This window comes from Pholis gunnellus (genome assembly GCF_910591455.1).
Source record: "Pholis gunnellus genome assembly, chromosome: 17".
Taxonomy (NCBI): Eukaryota; Metazoa; Chordata; class Actinopteri; order Perciformes; family Pholidae; genus Pholis; species Pholis gunnellus.
Genome location: NC_136544.1, coordinates 20,998,438 through 21,022,178, shown reverse-complemented (window position 1 = coordinate 21,022,178; position 23,741 = coordinate 20,998,438). Strand labels below are relative to the sequence as shown.

The 23,741-nt window shown below is 42.0% G+C and overlaps 2 protein-coding genes across 4 annotated transcripts; one reads left to right on the top strand and one right to left on the bottom strand.

The window, feature by feature from the left end:
* Positions 1-1,314: 1,314 nt before the first annotated feature.
* Positions 1,315-12,837, bottom strand: ift70 (intraflagellar transport 70). Of its 2 annotated transcripts, XM_079177864.1 has the most exons (19): positions 12,700-12,837; positions 12,310-12,375; positions 11,785-11,994; positions 11,088-11,144; positions 10,816-10,951; positions 8,397-8,501; positions 8,177-8,305; positions 7,647-7,696; positions 7,055-7,207; positions 5,984-6,049; positions 5,826-5,879; positions 5,531-5,596; positions 5,070-5,146; positions 4,583-4,790; positions 3,954-4,025; positions 3,342-3,445; positions 3,055-3,133; positions 1,973-2,102; positions 1,315-1,454 (listed from the first exon to the last, which is right to left on the bottom strand). In XM_079177864.1, exons 1-19 carry the CDS (start codon positions 12,745-12,747, stop codon positions 1,318-1,320), a joined length of 1,947 nt encoding a protein of 648 aa, XP_079033990.1. In that variant the 5' UTR covers positions 12,748-12,837; the 3' UTR covers positions 1,315-1,317. The 2 variants fall into 2 exon arrangements, with proteins under 2 accessions (XP_079033990.1, XP_079033991.1); XM_079177865.1 differs by lacking the exons at positions 1,315-1,454; positions 1,973-2,102; positions 3,055-3,133; positions 3,342-3,445 and having other exon boundaries at positions 3,970-4,469.
* A 1,969-nt stretch (positions 12,838-14,806) lies between these two features.
* On the top strand, positions 14,807-20,401 carry LOC306709380 (uncharacterized protein). Of its 2 annotated transcripts, none has more exons than XM_079177482.1 (4): positions 14,807-14,911; positions 17,681-17,821; positions 18,695-18,824; positions 19,577-20,401. In XM_079177482.1, the coding sequence occupies exons 2-4, from the start codon at positions 17,695-17,697 to the stop codon at positions 19,800-19,802; spliced, it is 483 nt and encodes a 160-aa protein (XP_079033608.1). In that variant the 5' UTR covers positions 14,807-14,911; positions 17,681-17,694; the 3' UTR covers positions 19,803-20,401. The 2 variants fall into 2 exon arrangements, with proteins under 2 accessions (XP_079033608.1, XP_079033609.1); XM_079177483.1 differs by having other exon boundaries at positions 14,854-14,919.
* The last annotated feature ends 3,340 nt before the right edge of the window (positions 20,402-23,741 follow it).

The window sequence follows — 23,741 nt, the reverse complement described above, 5'->3', positions numbered from 1 at the left end:
GTGCTCAAATCCAGCAGATTATTAACTCCGTGACGCTGCTGTCGTCTCCAGATACAGTCCGTTATTTGACCGGTGGTTCAGTAATCCAGCTACACAATCTATTACGTCTTCATAAATGAATTAGGGTAAACCAGCGCTTCATCTTCAGCTTTTTGCCACATGGTTTATCGGAGTAATGGTTGAAGGGATAGTCAGTGACATCGGTAACTGATTTCATCTCCTGGTCGGTAGTTTTTGTCTGAATTTGAGGTAAAATAATTTGATATTGGAGTCTGCTCGGTGAGGATTCACAGAGGAGAGAGATCAGAATTCAAGACGGTGTCTTGAGGCCATTGTAGGTTAAAAAAAAAGAGAAAAAAACTAACTTAGCCAACAGAAGGCGGTAATATTCAGAGAATTTAAGAGATTAAAGTCGTAAACATATACGGAAAAAACCCTCAAATCATCCTGTTTTCTTCTGACTCGGCCCCAGTTCACCTTAAAGTCTGGAGGACGTATCAAACCTTAAAAAATGAAGCGCGAATTTAGTCAATTTGTTAGTTTTGGTCTTGTAAATTCACAACTTTATTCTTTGAAAGAGTCTTTTCTCTGAATATCGTCCCTCGGCTCCCCAATAATATAACATGTAGTCGTATAATCAGTGTTCAGCGTCGTTAGAGGTTCTTACAGGACGTCTGTGAAAAGGCTTAAAAACAGGTTCATGACATTAACCATTAAAAGCATCATTATATTTATCTAAAAACTAAAACATCATATTAAGACAAAAATAACGTCTTTATTTCCTTTAACTTGTGTTTATCTACTAAATATAAAGACACAAGAGAGGAGGCCGCTGTACAAAGACCAAAGAGGAACTATGCATGAACTATGAATGTCACATACAAATCTCATGTATTTCATATTAGCATCAATAAACAACCAGTAAAACTCTGAAGTCTGCTGTATTTACACACGTTATCCTCTAGAAGAGAACAGAAGTGATGATAAATGTTAAGTCCTCTGATTAGTTACACGACTGAACGTTAAAGAGTCTGTGAAGTGAAGAGGAGAGAAACAACACAAACTGATTATGTAAGATGTCCTGAAGCTCCACTTCAAAATAAAAGCTTCCCCTGTGGTGTGTGTGTGTGTGTGTGTGTGTGTGTGTGTGTGTGTGTGTGTGTGTGTGCTGCTCAGAGGAAGTCATGATTCATAGAAATGTAAAGCTTGCACAGCAGCCTTATTATGTGTGTTGACCGTCTCTTGATCCCAGTCGAGTTCAAATGTCCGACATCGACGAAATGCCGTCAGTGATGACGTCACCCCCGTGTGATGACGTCACTTATTCCAGCCAATGACGTCGTAGAACAGCGCCTTGAGCAGCCGAGCCTCGTAGGTGACGGTGTTCTTGCCGATGTGGACCCGGGTCTCCTCCAGAGGCTGCTCGATGATGGCGGGAACCTCCCGACCGTACGCTGCCGGAGAGACAAACAACCCGACGTTAACAACGGTCCGCCATTGTTAAAGAGTTAACGATTCACAAACATGAAGCTGGCAGTAAATATCTAAAGGGTTTAACCTCTGGAGAACAGGGGCGTTGGGGGCGTGGCCTCCAGTACATTCCATTCAGTGTCAACAAACAGTAATAATAATAAAAACAGGATTCTTTCCTGCAGACTTTACTAAATATTGAGTTTGAATCTCGTGATGCAGCAACGATTCCCTCCTCACTTCCCTTGATACCTGCAGTAACGTTTAGTTTTTTTGACGGACGGTTTAATTAAATAATCACATTTGACAACAACAGCTATTTTTAACTCTTTTTCTGAGGTCGCTGGAGTTTAAACGTGCCAAACAGCACAAAGATCAGCAGTGAGCTGCTAACATTAGCCTTCAATTTAACAGTGTAGCTAGACCGGCTGTTGTACAATGAGTTATTTGTGTGTGTGTGTCTGTGTGTGAGGTGTGTGTCTGTGTGTGTGCTGCCGCTCACCCTCGCAGTGCTCCAGGAACTGGATACACTCCTGCACCACGACGTCCTTCAGCATGACCATGTGTTTGGACATGTTCTCCAGCAGAGACAGGAAACAGCGCTTGGCGTAGAACCATGTGTCCGTCCCCAGCTACACACACACACACAGAGACACACACACAGAGACACACACACACAGAGACACACACACACACACACACACACACACACACAGACACACACACACACACACACACACACACACACACACACACACACACACAGAGACACACACACACAGAGACACACACACACAGAGACACACACACACACACGCACACACACACACACACACACACACACACACACACACACACACACACACACACACACACACACACACACACACACACACACACACACACACAGAGACACACACACACAGAGACACACACACACAGAGACACACACACACACACGCACACACACACACACCGTCTTTAGTGTTCCCGTGGTTTGACGGTGTTATTTTGTGGCAGGTTTCTGAGAAATAAAAAGTTGTATTTATGCGTTTTGTTTAACTTGAAGTCGCGGACAGAAATATTTATACATTTTTATGCTTTTATTTATGCAATTTAGCGTGAACAAATGTCACCTTTAGCCTTTGTGTGTTTGTACATGGTTGCATTTAGTTGCTGTGACCTTTTCAAACACTAAAACCTGACTAGAGTAGACCAGGACACTAAATGTGACTCCGTGGTGGTCGTTGTGAGGAGAACGGGGGAAACTCTCTCGGGACGCGACGGCTTTGTGTTCTCAGCTGGAGCCGAGTGGACTCAGCTGCAGTCAGAGTCGCTGTTGTGACTGGATGAGATCAAAAAGAGCAGCTCGGCCTCACAGAGGAGTCCTGCAGAGCTCAGAGGGTTCTCTTTGGTTTAAGACTTGATGCACGTGTTGTTGTTCCCGTGTAGAGGAGATGTGCTGATAAATGATAAACTGACGACAGCATCGACTCGGCTACACGCTGATGTCCGACTCTACAACAACTCTTTGTCTCTCGAGGATGTCTCTCTGAAGACATCCCCGAGAACAAGATGGCTGACCTTCTTGTTGTACGGCTCCAGGCTCTTGATGACTCGAGAGATGCCGAACTCGTAGTTCCCTTTGGCGCAGTACAGCGTCCTGAACACAGAAACACAGAAACACGACCTCAGAGCGAACACTGAAGCCCGTTGATGACGTCTAGGAAAGTTCTATTCACTCGGTTCATACCTTCAGAAAAGGCACTTTAAGGGAAAGGTTGGTAGAGTTCTGTATCTCACATTAAACTCACACGATGAACCCCGCCCCTCTGAACCTCTGAGGCTCAGAGGGAAGCAGCTGAACTCACCCGATCACCAGGTTGACGATGCAGAGGTGGAAGACCTTCTTGTCGGGGTCGTCGTAGGAGATCTGCTCCTCCTCTTTCTCGATCTTCCTCATCAGCTCTTCAGCCTGTTGGACGACAGGAGGAGGAAACAAGAGGAGACTCGTTCACAAGGAGCGCTTCTGAAAAAAGTTACAATTAAACCACACGACGAGGAAAAATACCTATAAAAGTACTTTGTGTGATATAAAGACACAAAGAGACAATACTTCAACGCAGAATCTGCTGAAAGAGATTATTCAAAGTGTAACTTTATAGACATTTATTATATTGTCACAGACTATAAATAAAGGTTAAACTAACTCTTCTCATATTACTGTGTAGTTTATGATAACAAATTACATTTGAGGTTATATTTAAATATATATTTGATCTGAAAAATCTTTATCTGAAAAGCAACCAGTGGAGTAAAAAGCCAAATGTTCTCGTTGAGCTGTGTTCACGTAGTTCTGACCACCGAGTAAAACTATGTGAAGCAGAATGAAGCTCACTGTTAAATACAGCAGTGACATGATGTCATGATGTCATGTCGTCATGATGTCATGATGTCATGACGACACATTAATCTCTTTGTACCTCCTCATTCTGGCTGGTCAGGATGTAGGACACACACAGGTTGGCCAGGACCACAGCGCTCACATTCAGGATCTACAGAGACACACACACACACACAAACACACACACACACACACACACTTTACAGAATATTTTTAAGCAGCACTCTGACCTTTAACCTTTAAGACATCTTTTCCACGGCGCGTGCAAGTTTCCTCAAACTGACTTTAGTTTGTTGATGAAAGCTTAACTTCACACTTTAAAGGACTATTCTGTGATGTTTAACTCCGTTAAACTACGCTGCTCCCTCAGCAGAGTTTATCGAGACTAAATGTCTGAAATTGTCTAAATTTCAGGTGCCAGAAAACGACACGAGCAACACTGCAAACAAGGAAACAAACAAAGTAAACACCCCACACAGGAGAACATCGCTGAGACAGAAATCATGCACAGATGTGAAACACAGAGCTGCTGGCTCTCTGGTGTTACCGAGGGCTTGCACTTGCAGGAACACTCCTGAATGTTACACTGCTCCACCTGGACAAGAAGGGAAACGGTCAACGTCGAGTCCGGACCTCAGACTGCTGCAGCTGACTGACGGCATCGTGTCTGAGCGTGAACTTAAAGACTAAACGCTCTGAAACACTCACGTTGTCGTAGTGCTTCTTGACGATGGGCTCGTAGAAGCCGATGGCCTCCTTGTATTTGTTCTGCATGAAGAGCACGTGGGCCACGTTCAGCTTCCAGGTGTCGTCCTCGTTGCAGACCTCCACCGACTTGCGGAAAATCTTCTCCACCATCTGGAAGTTCTCCCGGTTCCAGTAGATCTTGGACTGGGCCATCAGGACCACGATGTACCTGGACGGCAGCGGGACGATGACACGGGGAAGATCATTCTAGAGTTTATTATAAGGTTTCTTCTTGTTACTGTTAGTTATTGCACGGAATGAACAACGTAACATGAAACAACGATTCAAGATCTAAAGGTTGTATTCATCACTGGTTGTTAGAAATCTATAGAAACATATGATGAGAAGTATTAAAAGTGTTTAAAAATATTCAAATATCAACAAGCGTTTACTTCTCTCACTTTACCACTGTAGGTGTGTGTGTGTGTGTGTGTGTGTGTGTCCCCACTTCTCCTGCATCAGGTCGTTTTCCTGCAGAGATTTCTTCTGAGCTTCATCGTCTCGAGCCAGTCTGGCCTCCTGCACCTTAGAGGATACGCACAAAAACAACATTCAGAAAGAAGAATTATTAAAATGATTCATTTATCAGAACAACATATTGAGAATAAAAACAACGTATTTCTCATCTCCTATCGTTTGTGTAAAATGTAGCAGCTTGAAACAGATCAGCATATGTGAGGAAGTTGATGTAACTGATGAATAAAGGTTATTTTTGGTGATTGATGCACTTATTGAGAGTCACTTCTGATAAAAGCTTCAGGTCAGCGTTCGACGCATCAACTGACAGATTAAGACAAATACAGGTCGACGATTTTCTGATATAATTTATCTCAAAATGAAATATAGAAAATCAAACATTGCGTAGATCATGAATAGGAAGGAAACAAAGAAACATTCAGAGGAAACAACCTGCTTGGCCAGCTTCCTTAACTGCTCCGTCAGTTTTCCGTTCATCTCATCAAACTTCCTAAAAGCCTGTGAAAACACCCGACAGTATGAACACCACTTTATATTTATGGAGGAATAAAACAGAGTTAAACATAATAAAACCTTAAACTTAAAGGAGACATCAGCTCATTTGCAGGTTGATACTTGTATTTGGGGTTTCTACTAGAACCTGTCCTCATGCTTTAATGTTAGAAACACAGGGCTGGTGATAATCCTGTGGGTTCGTATCTACACTTTGATAGAAATATGGTTTTACCTCCTCTGGTGCCGTCTGGCAGGTTAACAAGGCATCGAGGAACTCGTACATGTACTGGAAGAGACAGAAAGTCACCTTTAATATGGATCCTGCTCCAGGAAACCTGATTATATAATAATCGTGATTATTGAAAACTTTGAATCGGTCCAGAGACTCACCGGCGAGAGGAACTTGTAGGTGAGATGTGCGTTCTCTGCCAGGACGTCAGCCGCCAGGTCGAAGTACTGAGAGAGAGACATGAATACCATTTTAATGAGACCACTCACACCACACAGAACACTCCCCGTGGACCCTCGCTGGTGAGCCGTAGACACGGTCCATGAGTGTAACGGGGGGTCAGTATGAACATGAAGGTTATCAGAAGGAGTTGTTACGTTATGTGTCTGCTGAGAATAATTAAAAACCTTCTAATTCTCTCAGGACACATAAATGATGTTGGTGTGAATGATTCATTCTCTTAAACAGAGGTTTGTTTTGCTGTAGTGCTGAATATTCAAGTCCTTAAAAGGGTTGTATTACAGTAGATAACTGTATAACCAGAGAGGAGAACCAGCACTGTGGACGTATTATAAACTCCTCAAAGGATCAATGTCAGGTTAAGTGAACGCTATATTTAGAGTGTTTCCACCTCTTTACTTTGCTGTCTTTTAGGATACGACTACACTAACGAGGACGTGAGCAGCTGTAGGAAGCCGGTTGTGTATCAGAGTACAACGGTTGTCTTGTGTTCAGTGAGCTGCATAGGAGCCTCAATGTGGGTCAAACCTGCTGTTGGTAGAATTACACAAAGCTTTCAAACCTTAAAAAACAAAGTCAGGAGGACGAGGGCAGCCTGAACTGTAGAGACTGCTCTGTTGATCACGAGTTAAAGACGAACCTGCCAGCTGATTCATGTGTTACGACCCTCTGGAGTCAGACTGAAAACAGCAGCTTAAATCAGCAGAGAGAGAACTGTAATGGAAGTGAGAATCATTCCAGAGAGACACAATCTTAAGTGTGATCCTGGTCAGTGATCGCTGCTTTGACAGGCGAAGGTATTCCGTGTGAATGTGGATGTTTTTCGTGTGAAATTGGTAAAAAAAACAAACATCTGTGGGAATAAGAACATTATTTTGTCAAACTGCCACAGGCTGGACGTGAAAGCACATTTGGATTCCTTTCAGTGGATCCGGTCTGGGACCCTGCGGGTCCAGGACCGTGCTCTGCGGGTTCGGGGGTCGCCGTGTTACCTCGTGTTTGCAGTAGAGCAGCAGCAGGTTTCCGAAGGTGACGGGGGGGAAGGAGGGCTGCTGCAGCAGGAAGGCCAGCTTCTCAAAACCCTCCGACGGCTTCGAGTCCATGTTCACCAGAGCCTGGTTGTGGAGAGTCACCGGGTCCAGCTCCTGCACACACACACACACACACACATCATAGTGTAGGTACAGTGTCATGACTCTGCAGAGCATTGTGTTCTATATATATATATATATATATACATAATATGATGAGGAAGAAAGGCCATAATTCAGTCGTTTGTTTAGATGTTACTACATTCCACTAGGGGGCACTAGAGGTACACTTCTCTCTCTTCTGCCAGCTGAAGAAGACTGAGCGGCAGTTACCGACTGGACCGAGGACGGTTCCCCGTCTGAGCATTAATATTAATGAAGCAGCTTCCAGACGATAAAACTATCGTCGGCACCTCCGTGTAAGCCTTCACACCGACGTGTCTGTTCTCTGTTATCTCCAGGCTGTCACAGGGGCAGGTCCAGACAGCCCTCATTCAGATTACACCACAATAATATCACACACACACACACACACACACACACACACACACACCTCCTCTGATCGGGGGGGCATGTCGGTCAGAGCCTCCTGAGCTCCTTTCACTGCAGGGAAACAGAGAAGAAAGCAGTTAGTTTTAGTCTGAATCATAGTTTCTTTGTAGCGTGAACAAATATAAATGAACTCAAGAAATCTCCACCATAACACACTGTGTGCATCCTTGAGCCCTAAGTAACTATGGTGGAAGCATTTCCTCCCTAATGAAGTTGACTTTGCATTGTTTACATCCATGTTGCCTTCCTTGCCTTGTAACGACTCCACAGGGAACCTTTAACTGTGTCTTTTTTGCTGCAAAGAGGTCTTTCAATCAAAACAATAAGAAAAGATTTGATGAGATTGTTTTTATGAATCCACACACTCCACTCAGTTTGAGTCAACTGGAAACAGAGAGTAACAAGTTGTTATATGTCGTATTAGTTATGGAGACTAGTGGAAGAAGTATTTCTTTGACAAGGCCACAGGTTAACCGGGTTATTTAGTGAGTATGACGTGTGCCTGTGTGTCACACTGAGGGAGGATCTCACCGTTCTTCAGCTGGTATTCGATGGCAGCTTTGAGGTTGAAGGCTTCGATCAGGGCCGTCTGATGCAGCACCAGCGTGTTGCCCACGCTGTGGACGTCGATGCCCTCCGTCGTCAAACCGACGCTCAGCTCTGGGACGCAGAAAACGCAACGTTTGATCATCAAACAACGTCACTTATTTAACCTTTAAATGTCACGGTGGCTGCTGTAAGGAGGTTTTACCCGGATGCTCCCTGATGCCTTGCTCGATGATCTCTCCGATGTACTTGACGGCCTGAGGGTAGTTCTTCAGGCTGTAGTAACACAGGGCGATGTTGTAGGACAGCGCTGAGAGAGAGACGAGCGACACACAGACAGAGATGGACTGTAAATAGTGCATGTAGAGGATTCTAACACATCCTTGATCTGATAACCTGCCAAAGTTCTCCTTAAGTTTGTGAGAAAATAACAATTTAAAATCATTAGCCTTCACTTTTCCCAGCTTATAAAACCCTTAAATGTTTCCTTTAGCCTGTTGATTCTCTGATTACAGTTTTTCTCATTTGCTTGAACACATTTGTTCTTTAAGAAGTTACGGTTCACACACAGGTCTAACCTGAGAGTTTGACATTAAAAATATGCAACAGAAGCCAATATTTCCATCAAACAACACAACTAAATAATATATTATTTCAATCATTACACAACAAACTAACACAGCCTTAGTTTGGGCTTTGTGTCTGTGCTATTTGTTGATGTTTTACAGAGTAAAGGTGCCAAAAAGACAAGCAAGCATGTCACAGCATGAACTCTATCGTCTCTGTTCTTGACTTCACTTGATTACAAAACCCTGCTGCACTTTGTGCTCTACTTTTAAGAAGCCCTGTTGAAATACTGTAGAAAAGAGACATTTTCATTCATTGTATTCTTGTGTCCTGGCCCACGGACCCTCGATGACACGTAGGACCTCCAGTTAGCACCTCGACTAGACACTCAGACGTCCATCTGGCCTTCTTTCTTCACCAAAGAACCCCAAAATAATCTCAACCCCTCAGAAACACTCAGAGGTGGCACCGTTACAGATGAGGACTGATTGCTGATTGAAGAGTTGTGCGAAGGAGTTTCACTAATTAGAAAAACACATCAGAGATTCATAATAATGCAAGTAATTAACAACAGCTGTGAAAAGAAGTTTTTCTCTTTTGTTTAAAAAAAAGAGTTAAAAACAGAGTTCTGGGTCTTTCTATCAGATCCGTGTTACGCGTTTCTAAAAGAGTGTGAAACCATGAAAACGTGTTCAGAAGAGAAGATTCTGCTGCGATCAAGTGGATCCCAGTTTCATTAAGCGTGTCTTTGCTCTGGAGAACAGGGTTCCCTCTGGAGAACAGGGTTCCCTCTCGTCTCTACAGATCAGATTTTGTGGACATTTTAGCAAAGCTACTGCTACAAAAGAACAATGCAGCATTGTGTTTGTAGAGACAATGTTAGCCCAGTAAAGAAGTACTGTGTGCCAGTATTTAGTCATTGTTCTTCTTCACTATCAACCAACTCTCTCATCAACGCCAAACACACGTGTGAAACCATCGCTCCTCAACACAGTTCAATCACAAAGCAGCAACACCAGCTAGCAAGCAACTGAACCACACATGCTAACATCACTTAGCGTTAAACAGCAAAGTTATGTGAAGTCATTCAACCTCATGTGACGTGATTCGTGTGTTCACAGAGTTTCCACAACATGAACGAAATACTCTGGTCCATAAACGACCATTTAAACGTGATTAAGTGACCCGTGTGAGATAGACTGCTAGTTCATTCTCAAAGGAAATTGTGATATGAATGACTGGAATATACAGTATCATACGGTTTTCCAGGTTTTCCAGGACGCGGGAACCCTGGAGAAAAACAGTGACCGTGAACATGTGATGCAAAGATCGATCCATCGCCGTCACTTCAGCTGAATCCGATCCGAAAGCTTTTCATCTTGAGATCAGTTTAGTTATTAGATGACGTTTGTTGTGTGATGTGGATTAACTCCCTAAAAGTTCATGTTATGAAATCACTTCCTCACGACTGAAGTCATTCTTGGAGTGAACATAACTTTTCCACGGCCGAGACGCTGCTGCAGATGACGACGTAAAGCGGTGCAGTACTGTGTGATTGTACTGTGTTGTTGTACTGCCTCATTGTGCTGCGTTATTGTACTGCGTCATTGTACTGCGTCGTTGTACTGCGTTATCGTACTGCGTTATCGTACTGCGTGGTTGTACTGCGTCGTTGTACTGCGTTATTGTACTGCGTTATTGTACTGCGTGATTGTACTGCGTGATTGTACTGCGTCGTTGTACTGCGTTATCGTACTGCGTTACTGTACTGCGTCATTGTGCTGCGTGATTGTACTGCATCATTGTGCTGCGTGATTGTACTGCATCATTGTACTGCGTTATTGTACTGCGTTACTGTACTGCATCATTGTGCTGCGTGATTGTACTGCATCATTGTGCTGCGTGATTGTACTGCATCATTGTACTGCGTTATTGTACTGCGTCATTGTGCTGCATCATTGTACTGCGTTATTGTACTGCGTCATTGTACTGCGTCATTGTGCTGCGTGATTGTACTGCGTCATTGTGCTGCGTGATTGTACTGCTTTGATAGCTACCTGGCAGGTATCCCAGCACTTGCATGGCAGACGAGAACTTCTTGCAGGCCTCCTCGTACTTGCCGTCCTGGAAAAGCAAACAGCCCGTGTTGTAGACGTAGTCGGGGTCTTCCTGGGGAAGCTGCTCCAGCAGTGACTGTGCAGTTTGTGGGAAGATGAACGAACGTGTGAGTTGTGCTGCAGATAGTAATGATTCAAACTGCCGCCATATTAAACCAAAACGGCATCATTTGTATTATTGCATTAACAGATAATACGAGAGAGCTCGTCACCTTGGCAGCCGAGTAATCTTCCTCACAGTATTTGATACAGGCTTGAAGCTTCACCATCTGTAAGAGAGAGAGAGAGAGAGAGAGAGAGAGAGAGAGAGAGAGAGAGAGAGAGAGAGAGAGAGAGAGAGAGAGAGAGAGAGAGAGAGAGAGAGAGAGAGAGAGAGAGAGAGAGAGAGAGAGAGAGAAGAATTAAGCAAAACTCTGAAGCACAGACTCTGATCCATAATTCATTTTCGTGAGCTTGAACCTGTCTTCTCACAATGAATTCACATATTTTCTGAGGGAGTTACAGAATATTTCTACTTTCGTACTATACTATACTATACTACACTACACTAACATGACCATTTGAAAGCAGCATTATTCTCACTTTCTGGAAATATAAAGGTGTTGCTGATAAATACCCGTTAGCTCTACACAGTTGTGCTCGCTGTATTTCATTGCTTGTGCATTTATTGCCCAGATGCATTTGTTTGAGCACTTCTGTGTAACAACAGCTCCCAGTGATGTGAAGAGTTTAACAGATGGAGGGAACAAAGCCAAACATTTTAATGTAAATAAGGTGGAGAAGCAGCGTTTCAACACCTGGAGCCAAATGGACCAGAATGCAGCGAGTCTTAGAAAAGCTGCTAAAAAGTTGTCTCAACATTTTCACGTCACGCTTCTTTGTAAAGCCAGCGCTGCGATCACGCTGTACCTTCATGCGACTGCTGGCGTTGTCGAGCACGAAGGAGGCCTTGGTGGCCTCGGGGTACGCCCCGGCTTTGTACAGGGACTGGGCGTAGTACACCTTGTACTCCTCCACCTCCGGGTGCAGCTGGGTGAGCTGCTCGTAGCAGTCTGCAGAGTTGGTGAAGTCCTGGATGTGATAGTAGCAGAAACCCAGCAGAGACAGCGCTGCTCTGGACTGTGACACAAAGGACAGCAAAGAGAGGCTGTGTGGATTAACTACACAACACCAATCTGTGCGTTTGTCAGTGAATGTTTGTATGTTTTAGTTAAAAAGTGACTGAAACGATTAACTGATCATCAAAATAGTTGAAGCTTCATTTTCAGTTGACTAATTGATAAATATAATTACATTTTAGGCCAAATGTTTGTAATAAAAGATCTAAAAGACATGAGGACGTCCTGAAAATACACACACATATATATATATATATACACATATATGTGTAGTGTATATATATATATATTGTGCACGTTTCATATGAACACTTACCTTCGTGTGTTTCTGAAGTTGGCCGTTTAGGATGTGAATTGCTTCCACATACTGGCTGTCTTTAATCTGAAACACAGAGTTATGAATTATGATGGTTATATACAGCATATTAGAGGTTATTTAGAGATGAAGTCACGTTGTGTTAGGGACAACAACACTGGAAACGTTTGACTTTTATTGAATCGTTTGGTTATTTTTGTTTTTAATATATATGCCGACTTTACGAGCAGTCCATAGCGTTTCCGGAAATGTGTTGTGTTTCCGGTGTGTGTTTTTCATTAGGCTAAAAACACTAAAATGAAGGTTTTTTGAATGGAGTTTGGCTCAGCGTTAGCTGGTTAGCAGCGTTAGCTGAGAAGCTAACCTCAACTAAAACAACACTATTCTCACCAGTTTGTAGATCGTAGCCGTGTACTCTCCGTCTTTTATAGCTGTCATGGCTTCTGACCAGCTGTTTTTATGTGAATAAATTACTTGTAGCTTTGAGCTTTCCCAAAAATCTGAAATAGAGCATCGAGCTAGCTTCTGTTTAGCGGACGGACGGATGGCTTGAGCTGTCACTTAGCAACGGAACACACCGGACATAGAACATTTGACAGACGTGTGTGAGAGCCAATCATATAGGAGATAGAAGTTAAACTGGCCAACCTCTCATTTTTTCTCCCTCCAAACCTTTATTTAGCAGTTCAACACAGATACACAATAATAACATAAATATATATGTGTAATATATATATTTATATATATATTATATTTATTATTTGTTATTATTATTATATATATTTATTCAAAGACAAACAGTAGAGAGGCAGTTATAAGTGGCAGAATAAATAATGAATTAAACAATTAAAATCCTCTCATATAAATCAATCCATTTATTCATCTATTAATTATTCTAAAATTAGCATCTTAATTGTAAAATGTTGCTTCTTTAAGGTATAACATTGTATTTAATTGTGACGTCATTCTGCACATTTAAAGGGGAGTTACACGTAAATCCATTTTCAAGTAAGCTGAAAGTTTAAGGGATTATCCATTGAGATAAATATATTTAAGCTGAAAGCATGCAGATGATCCATTGAAAGCCGCAATAATGCAGGTTTACTGTATGATATGATGATGTGGTGAGGGTCACACGATGAGCTCCCCTGTCACCAGCAGGGTGAGTCGAACAGACTGAAACATGTGCAGATAATGTAAAGTCAGAATATAAGCAGCCAAACATTGCTGGTCAAGCTAGCTGGCTCGACCATAATGTGTTCTCGGTTTCTTCCTCGTTGGTCGATGCTAGACGTCCGTGCAAGTTGAAATCATCACGGTCAACGTCTTGTTTTTCAGAGTAGACAAATGAAACCACACACACACACACACACACACACACACACACACACACACACACACACACACACACACACACACACACACACACACAGAACAAGGGTTCATTGTTTTCTATTTCTTCATTGTATGAACTGCATCTTTTGTTCTTTATAGTCGTTATTCCTCGACGTTTTGGCTCCATTGTCTTACACTAATGAAGCCGCTGAACGGAAGTGAACCGACACTCAGAGCGGATCAGAGCCTGAATTCATCTAAACGTCTCAGAGGAGGATCTCCGTTCTCAGAGTGACTCATGTTTGGTTCTTCTTTTAAAAGCCTTTGATCCACTTTCCTAACTTGTGAAGTGACGGATATCTCTCAGCTGGATCGTCTCAGAGCTGCAGAGGACTTTAAATCTGTCAGCCGCATCACATTCAACTCATTCAAAGCTAAATATTATCATTTATTCAACACAACGTTTGGGTGGATCTTAGAATTTAATATGAAAATTAAACTTCTTGAGGGCTTGAAAGAAATGAGGAAGAGATAACGAGTTGAAGTCCTTTTATATATTGAAGTATGTATTTATTTATCCATTAATTAAACTGACATGTGACGTGAACACATATTTACTGTATATTGTGAAATAAACAGACTTTTTGAAGTGAAACTGCCCAAAAGAAATAAAACTGCCCTGCAATAAACTCGAAAACAAGTAATAACTTTATATAATATGGGATATTCTGTTCTCTCTCTCTTTCTTTCTCTCTTTCTTTCTTTCCTTCATCCTTTCTTTCTTCCAGAGCACAAGCACAGAATGGTAAAAACCACCAATGATCTCATTTCTGAAGGATTCAGGACGTGAATGAGACAGATCCCAGGAAAGAAGAACAACACACACACACACACACACACACACACACACACACACACACACACACACACACACACACACACACACACACACACACATACACACACACACACACAAACAGTGGTCAATTCAGATGAAACCGAAGGTGCTGGAGCTTCGCCTCAAACCTCAAACCTCACTGTTTTGACCACCAGGCCTTCATAATGACGGAGGAGAGGGTGGCTGCTGTGTGTGTGTGTGTGTGTGTGTGTGTCTTGTGTATATGATATGCATGTGCATGCATGCTTGTATATGCAGCCTGGGTGTGTGTTTCCTCTCTCTCTCTGTCTGCTCTTCTCTCCTGCTTGTCACTACCTTCTGTTGGGACGGTAGAGAAGCTGTGCAGAAGAGGAGCTGAGAATCAAACAGGTACACAGGTATGTGTGTGTGTGTGTGTGTGTGTGTGTGTGTGTGTGTGTGTGTGTGTGTGTGTGCAGAGAGCAGCCTTTCATTTGCATATCGATTATATCCATTTTGTTTTTTTAGCCTTAGGTGATGAAGAAAAGCCCGGGGCGGTTAGTTTGATAACCATCGATAACCAGATTGTGCTGCTTTGTTTTCAGATTGATTTTATTTGTGTTCAAAACCAAAACAAAGAAAGTAAGAATAAAAGTGCGTATTGTACAAAATCTCTAAATATTGCAGCAGCGTTGAGATCAAATATGAGTGTATTCATGCTGCACATAAGAGCATGAGCACTATAAGTGTAATGCACGCTGGAGATGAAACCGAATGGGACTCTTTTTTAATGTTGAGCATGAATCTGAATCAGGCATCTGCCGTTTAAATATTGGATGAATTCCTCCGTGTGCCTTTTTTCACCGCGGGGCCAGACTTACTTCCTGGTTGCCAGATTGAGCCCGGTTACAGCTGATGAGGTGTTGGTTGCTTGAAAAAAAAGAAGAAGAAAAAAGAAGAAGAAGCTGTGCGTTTGAGAAAAGTTGCATTAGAGAAAGAGCTGAACCACTGGTACAGTGTGTTGTTTATGTGTGTGTTTTTAGGCCTGTGTGTGTGTGTGTGTGTGTGTGTGTGTGTACACCTGTAGGGTCAGAGGGGTTAATGTGTGTTTGATTGAATAGTTTTGGGTGACCCCGGTTTAACTGGAGCTCATGTTGCGTTCAACCATTAAAAAAATCAAAAACCAACAACGTGTTAGTGCGTCTCAGAATACCGTCTGACTTCCTGTCTGTGTCTCTCAGCTCAGAACTTATTGGGTTCTATTGAAGAAGACGTCTTTACAAGCACACATGTAGAATGTCATCAGTAACTTCCTAAAACAGCTGCTCCCTGTAGTTTTTCTGTGCACTTGTTGGGGACTATTTTTAGCGGCTGCGTGTTTTTCTAAATTCTGTGTTACCGTTTTTAAAGTTCTTGCTTTCTATATTATTAATGAAATCAACTAAAGTTTAGGGAAAGATTGTAACAAGGCTTTTGGTTTGTCTAGTTGTGGTTGGGCAACTAAAACACTTGGTTATGGTTGGAGAAAGATTGGAGTTACTTTGAATAAAAAAGCTGCCGTGGAGTTCCAGGATTTTGAAGGTGGACGCACAACGAAGCTGCTTTGTCTATTACGCTCCGATGGAAACTTATTTTATCAGGATTAAGTTTATTTTTGAATGTGTAACAAACAGTCAGGGAGGAGGTCAGGGTGAAACAAAGAAGTGAAACAAACACAGGACTCTCAGCAGCAGACCGCTGTTCACGTCCCGTGTGAAACCACAAGTCAAAGTGGACTCATTTAAATTCACGTCCGTAACTTAAATGACGTAACAAAACTACTGCAGAAGAGTTTTGAAAGCAAAACGTCCTACAAACTTATTTTAGCAGCTCTTAAAGAAAACAGAGAACCGCTGTTTTTATATTTATAAATGTCACTTTTCAAACATGTGAAAGTCTTTTAAACATCGCCGTACAGACTGAAGCCTCTGTGTATTGCTGGAGTCGTGTGTGTAACTGAATAAACAGTAACTATCTGAGGTAGTTTGCACTCGGCATGTCTCTGCAGCTCTCTGTGGTTCACTTCAGTGTGTCAGCTGTCTGACGGCTGCTCTGGACTCGTTCCAGCTGAGAGTTCAGCCTCGGGGCTTCTTCCACTGTTCCACCCTCCGACACGCCTGGAAGACTTAGAAGTTTGTTCTCGGAGAACTTAGATTTCCTTTTCCTTCGGCTTTATCAGGATTGATAGTCACGGCCGGCGGCAAAGCCGTGAGGTTTTAAGGCAGCGCTGAGGACGAGTGTGATACCTGCAGCATGCTGACTCAGGCTGTGCAGAGCACCAGTAATGGACTAGAATAAAGACTCAGAGGACATCCAGCACTCAAGAGGAGGAGGAGACTTGAAGAATAAGTGGCATACATACGTGATTTCATTATACTAATGTATTAAAAGGAAAATGACTAAACATAATTACTCAGCTCGCCTCTGAGTCATTTGACTTGATGAAGATGGAATAATAAAGGTGTCTACTACCGACTCAATCTTCATTACATAAACGGCGGCAATTACGTCTAATCAATTGGTCAATATTATGTAGCACAGTTTATGTAAAGAGTCAAAGAGCTCAACAAAAACAAGGTGGACAATGAATAAACAGATTAAAAGTTTAAAATGATTAAGCAAAGGAAAGTATAGTTTATCCGTTCAGCGCGTATTTTACACGAGACATTTAAAGGTATTAAGAAGACAAAAAACAAAAACATTTAAATAGAACGTGAGAGTAAAATTCAAGATAAGAATAAGATAGAATTATATGAAAAATATTAAAAATATGAAACTGGAGAGAAATAATTAAAGTCGAGTTATTTCGGTGCAATTTATGAAAACAGAATCGTTTGAAGATTTTAAATTGTGGCTCAAGTCAAAGAAATATAACTAGACACCAGGCTGAAACTCCAAAAGAGAGATTCAAATGTCTAAATATAGAGGTTAAAACGAGTGACATCTTTTACAATAAACATAGAGATTTAATTAAATATAAACTAGTAGACCATCTTGTCATCGAATCACTCCATCCACGACGCAAATTAAGGCCAGGGGCGTAAAGTGTGTGTGTGTGTGTTATGTAACCACACCCATCTTTAAACATTTTTAAACCTTCAACAATAACAGTGTGTCTGTGCTCCCCCCCCCCCCCCCCAGGTGCTGGTTCGATCATGGCCCCCAAACTGAGCGTGCTGCTGCTGCTGGTACTGGCCGTTGCTGCTGGAACGGTCCTCGGCCAGAGGAAACGCCCGGCGTCGACGACCAAGAACAACGACGAGTGGAACTACAGGGATGGCTGTGAGCATCCAGATTACTCTCTGTTTACCCCGGGGGGTCACAGGTCAAGTTCAGTGCTCATCATGATGATGTCAGAGCTTCGGAGGTGGAGGCAAAGCTGTCTGTCGATGTGTGGATGCCTCTTTGTGTTGAAGCTCTATTAGAGGTCTTATAAGACGGATGAGGGGGACAGAAAAGCTGCGGACCACCGCTTCTGACCAGGCGGCAACCTCCAGTTCAAGTCAATGCTGAAGTGTCTTAAAGCTGCATTCTCTCTAATGACCACCAGGGGGCGACTCCTCTGGTTGTATAGAAGTCTATGAGAAAATGACTCTACTTCTCTCTTGATTTATTACCTCAGTAAACATTGTAAACATGAGTTTATGGTCTCAATCTCTAGTTTCAAGTCTTCTTCAATACAGCATGATGTTCATTTAGTAAATGATGGACCATTTAGAGTCAGACAGACCATAAAGCAGGGTACAAAAACAGATTATAAAATATGATAAAAGAAAAGTAAAAAGTAATTAGAGGTACATCAAACATAAAAAATAATAGAAGTACAAATAGAAACTATACAAGAGCAATTAAAGTCCAAATAACTCTTATGTTATTAATGCACTGTTGGTATTAACTTTGGCTCCCTGAAACAGGCTAATCTTCAACGGTACACCACCTGACTGACCTTTAGCGTTAGCATTAAGCTGCTATATCTTTGTAGCAGAGACTAGACGTCCTTATACGTAAATGTCAGGATAGCTTGTTGGCCAACGACTCAGAAAACCACATCTATTTATCTGTAAACTCTGATTTTAGAGATCTCTATCATGAACCTCTTTTGTGCTTTACTATGTGTCACCAGATCTGTGTTGTCATTGTGATTTCTTGTCCCAGCTGAGAGGGTGAACATGCGCGGTGTGGCCAACCTGACTCAGATCCTGGACAACTGGAGGTTCGACATCCTGAACCAGATGAAGGGACTTCTGCAGAACGACCACCAGTCTCTCCTGCCCGACTACGCCAGGTACGGAGGGAGAGGGAGGAGCTATCAGAGGGATAAACCCATCAGTATATCATAACGTATATAAGAGACTGAAGACTGACTAAGAAGTCATGAACTTATTAGAATCATTCCACAGACAATTACAGTTGCTGTGTATAATTAAACAAACTGCACCAGAGGATCCTTCCTGACTTTTATTAAGAAACAGCAACAGCTTAAGCAGTCTAAATATGAAACATACATGAAACAGTTCATTGATGCGAGATACTTTCCGTTGCGGCATTATAACGCATCACAGGCTTATTATTTGAAATGTATCCGAGCAAAGTTCTGGGAAAAGACAGTGAAGCAGAGACGGAAAAGGAAAAAAACAGAAATGAGAGCAAATGAAAAAGAGAGAAAAGAAAAAGCAGCGTACAGAAGCCAAATAAAGGAAGGCGGAGAATATGCAATAAACATGGCTGCTGCACCACTGTTTATAGCCACCGGACCGTAACGACGTCTGGTCCCCTAAACTGCGGCGAGAGGCAGGAAACACCAGACTTCCTTTGTGGAAAACTCCAGCAGGTTTTTTTCTTTCACCCTGAATAACACCACGTTTCTATTTTGACTTTTAAAGTGCAGTTTCAGCTCCAGTTTCTTATGATGGCATCGGCCACAGAGTGAACCCAACAGACTGAATTTATTCTCAGCTGAAGGACTCATAACTATTGTATTTATGTGGAAAAGTAAACCAGATGAACGATCTGGTCTCTCTCTGTGTTCCTGTCCAGGATCCAGCCGCTGTCCGAGGCTTTAGATGACCTCTACAAGGAGTTCAACAACCTCAAAGCTCACCTGGGCGACCTCACCGAGAAGTTCACCGCCGTAGAAACCTTCATCGACGAGGTCAAGGGCGACCGCATCAACAACGCCAACGCCGGCCCGGCCCCGGCTCCGGCCCCGGCCCCCGTCCCCAGACAGACCAGGAGGGTGCTGAAGAAGAAGGCCACTTCCTAAGCAGCCAACGATTCTTCATCGTCATGTTCGCTTCTTCTTCTTCTTCTTCTTCTTCTTCTCAGGCTGTCTTATGTCTCTATTCGTCTTATTTTACAGCACTAAAGCTTTTATTTCCTCATGCAATAAACAATTCTTGTTCTCTCAATCTAAAACACAAAGATCTAAGATTAAAATATACAAATATATTTAAAAAAAACACAATACACATGTTATATTACGTAAGAGAGAGCTGCACTCGTATTTACCAAGATAATATTCAAGATAATATTCCAAATGAATATTGTTTCTCCCTATGAAATAGACGTTTTCTCTGGATGCATTGCATTGTGGGATTATTATGTCCATGCACCAAGTCCACAGTAGAAACAATAGAATAACATGCACAATAAATAAAGTGCATTATGTTTGTGACACAGCTTCAAGTTTCCTCATAACTCAACAAACAATGATTGATTTGAAAGATTTCCAGGTTTTTAACATTATTGAGTCACATTTTGCAGCTGAACTCGTTGTGTTTGTTCTTTGTGCCTTTTGGAGATGTTGGTTTGGGTTTACTGCTGCATCATATGAGCTACAAATAAACTCACTTATTGCATTTATTTATTGTTTCAGTCTCTTGTTTCTCCAGAGAATAAATGACGAACATGTTTCAGTTTCAGCTTCAGGTCCGACTCCGTGTTGATGTATCGTGACTCGTTTTATTGGTCATGTGACTCTCGAACAGACCTTATTGTTCTTTGTTTTGATTGGAACTTTTAAGGTTGATAGTTTTCTTTCTCTTAAACTGTTTTACTGAAGCTGTCGGTCAAAAAAACGAGAAGATTCTGGTTTCATAATAACTCAATGATTTAAAAAAACTATTTAAAAATAGCAAAAAACGATTCTAAATATGTTTCATTTCAACTCCGGTGTTGCAGAAAAGTGGAAAGAATGAAACATGAATTTATCTTAAAGGACTTCCACAGATCAAAAGGTCACTATTGACTTCTTTAACTAAAAAACAATACCCCAAATAGAATATTATTTTGATATTCTTTCATTTCTATTATTTCTCCCTCTTGCACGCTTTCTTATATTGAAGCTTTCCAGCGTTTGTTACGATGACTGGAGGTTTAAATGTTCATGAAGCTGTGAGGACAGATGTTACGCTGTAATGATGACGCATCACCTTTGGAGGCCTGCTATTGGCTGAGTCAGTGCTTGACAGTGGCGGGCCGTCAGGGCCTGCAAAGCCTTCTCTGCTGGCCTAAACAGAATCACAAAGTTATAGCTATTTTATAATTTAATATTTTTTCTTAAATACATTTAATTTTTTCTTATATGTATTATAATTTATAAAAATATTTTTCACATTATCTTATTTTCTCATTGCACAGCTACTGTGCTCCTCAGTTGCTCTGCTTCCAGTGCAGCTTGTTTTAAGTAGAGCTTTTATCCAATCAGATTTCACCTCTGTGTCTCTAGTAAGAAGAGAGGCCCCAGCCTGCAGACTCACCCAGTGCTGCCATGTGCAGTTTAAATTGAATGGGGACGATATTGTTGATTCAACCAATCAGATCTTTAGTTTGGGATTCATGGCCCCACCAGAGCAGTTTGCAGGCCTAGTTACGTCAGCTCAGAGTCCAGATGCCTCTCTGCCAGCAAGGTGCAGAGTGTGCTGTGATTGGTCAGTGGGCGGATACGTGACTATGTGCCCGCGAAACATGATTGCTAGCAGAGCTTTGTAGCAGACAGAGTTCAAGTGGAAATATTTGAAAGACATTTTACCTAGCTTTGTTTTTTTGATATGAAATGGCTGAAGGAGGAGAAACGGATTTCGTGGCGGAGTTACTGGGAACGCTTTTCTCAAGAAGGACATTTCTGAACAAACTGGACAGTAAGAAATGACCCCACAGCTAGCAGCCCTGACCAGCCAGGAAAAGGATTTGTATGCAGCGTCAGAAGCGTTGCACATATTATGGCTGGGAATGTGTTTCATTTTAACTGAGCGTCGGTACTTTTGGAGAGACTCGAGTGGATCTACAACTCACAACCGCGGCCCGCCCTTCGCCGGTCCACGGCCGAAGACGACCACCGAACGCGGTCGAAGACGACCACCGAACTGCGGCGGAAAACGGACCACCGACCGGCCGCGGAAGACGGACAAGCGACCGGCAGCGGAAGACAACCGAATGTCGGTCGAAGACGACGACTGAACAGCGGCGGACCACGGACAACCGACCGGCGGCGGATCCGGTTGGACTTCTTACTGGAACTGATGTACTGGGATTAAACTCTTTGTCAGCATAGACAGCATTTGGTAAGTGAACTTCGTTTGTTTACCTCTACTGTTCATTTGTCTATCGTGGCGTTTTTATGAATAGTATTTGAATGGCTCGTGCTCGTGTGGTGGAATGCGTGGATCCGCTGCAGGTCTGCTGGATTGATTTGTTGCTTTGTTGTCATATGAATATATGCGACTGCTCTTGTGAGTTTGTCATTGTGTTACATCGATTTGGACTACATTGTCCGTTAATGACGCAGCGTCCCGTCATGCTCGTATTCATGTATCTGCACATTTTATTTTATTTGTCAAATGTTGCAGTGTTATGTGAATACGCGGCTTTTACACGAAACAAATAATAACCCATAGCTGTGACGTCATAATGAGGTTATTAGAAGTGGAGAACAGCACTGAAGGCCCAGGTATAAAATCCACGGCCCGCCACTGGTGCTTGAAGAAGGGCATGCTGGGTAAACAAGATTGCAGTCTTGATTATTTTAGCACTGAGAGGTTCATTTATTTGAACTCAAACCAACAACGTGTTAAAACCTGAGTCTGTTACGTTTCGGTCTGAGGACGCGTTTGAGTCCCGTGGGACGTTTCTGAGGTTTCGTTGTGGTCGTACGAGTTGGAGGACTCGTTGGAATAAAGATTTTTGGGCATTAGATTTAATCCGTCAGACTCTTCACTTCTAAATGCGCCACCAACCAAAAACTCCACATCATCCAAACTCCACAGAATCTGGGTCTCTGAGCCGTGTGACCCGGCTCGTACGACATCAGTAATCCCAGATACTGTAACACACTGTGTGTCATAACACGCTGTGTGTAATAACACGCTGGCTGTAATCTGACGTTGCTCTCAATTCTGACTCGCTGCAGGAGAAGATGAGGGACGGATGTCACAGAGGAGGAGAAACAAAAAGATAAAAAAGAGTCACACACTTTGATAAACGTGACGTATAGATAATAAACAATAATCTATAACTTAACTGCAAAAACAAGTTGTGGTAGAAGGACTCAGATCTTTTCCTTCAGTAAAGTGACAAAACCTGTCAAGTACCTCGACATGGTGAGGTACTTCAGTAAATGTACTTAGTTATATTTTAAAGATTTTTAACGATTTTACACAAACAACACGAGTTTATAAAATGTGATGCATCATTAATAAAACAATCTGCTTTTGTGACTACGCTGCCTAGTGAGTACTTTTACTCCGAATACTTTAGGTACATTATGTCATCAATACTTTGCACTTAAATTCAGTTAATTATAATAAAGGTCTTTTATGTATTTTTTGTAATTTTAAAGTTAGGTAAAATATCTTCTTTCTACTTCCTTCTCCTCTGACAACATGTGAAGTAATAAATCAATTTATTTTTAATTAAAATATGAATTATTGCCGCTTTAAACATAATAAAAAATATACAAAAAATAAGAATATGCATCAAATAAACATAAAAATGCTGATTATAACTGACAACATAGCTGTTGTAACTCAAAATAAATGAATAAATGATTAAATATTGTGTGAATGAGAATCGTTGTTTTAACAGCTCGTGTGTCTGCTCACACACAGCTCTACAAATACAAATACTGCACTAATCGGATTTAATCAATCCTTTTACTTCAAACAGAAACGAACGTATTTAATCAGCCTCGATGTTCTGAGTTTTA

Bases quoted from the DNA above. Each gene is read 5' to 3' on its own strand.
- LOC306709380 (XM_079177482.1), top strand. From the start codon at position 17,695: ATGGCCCCCAAACTGAGCGTGCTGCTGCTGCTGGTACTGGCCGTTGCT. The intron at 17,822-18,694 runs GTGAGCATCCAG...TTCTTGTCCCAG, and splicing joins GTGGAACTACAGGGATGGCT to CTGAGAGGGTGAACATGCGC. The intron at 18,825-19,576 runs GTACGGAGGGAG...GTTCCTGTCCAG, and splicing joins CTCCTGCCCGACTACGCCAG to GATCCAGCCGCTGTCCGAGG.
- ift70 (XM_079177864.1), bottom strand. From the start codon at position 12,747: ATGACAGCTATAAAAGACGGAGAGTACACGGCTACGATCTACAAACTG. The intron at 11,995-12,309 runs GTAAGTGTTCAT...TTTGTGTCACAG, and splicing joins AACTTCAGAAACACACGAAG to TCCAGAGCAGCGCTGTCTCT. The intron at 4,791-5,069 runs GTGGGGACACAC...GCTGCCGTCCAG, and splicing joins AACGACCTGATGCAGGAGAA to GTACATCGTGGTCCTGATGG.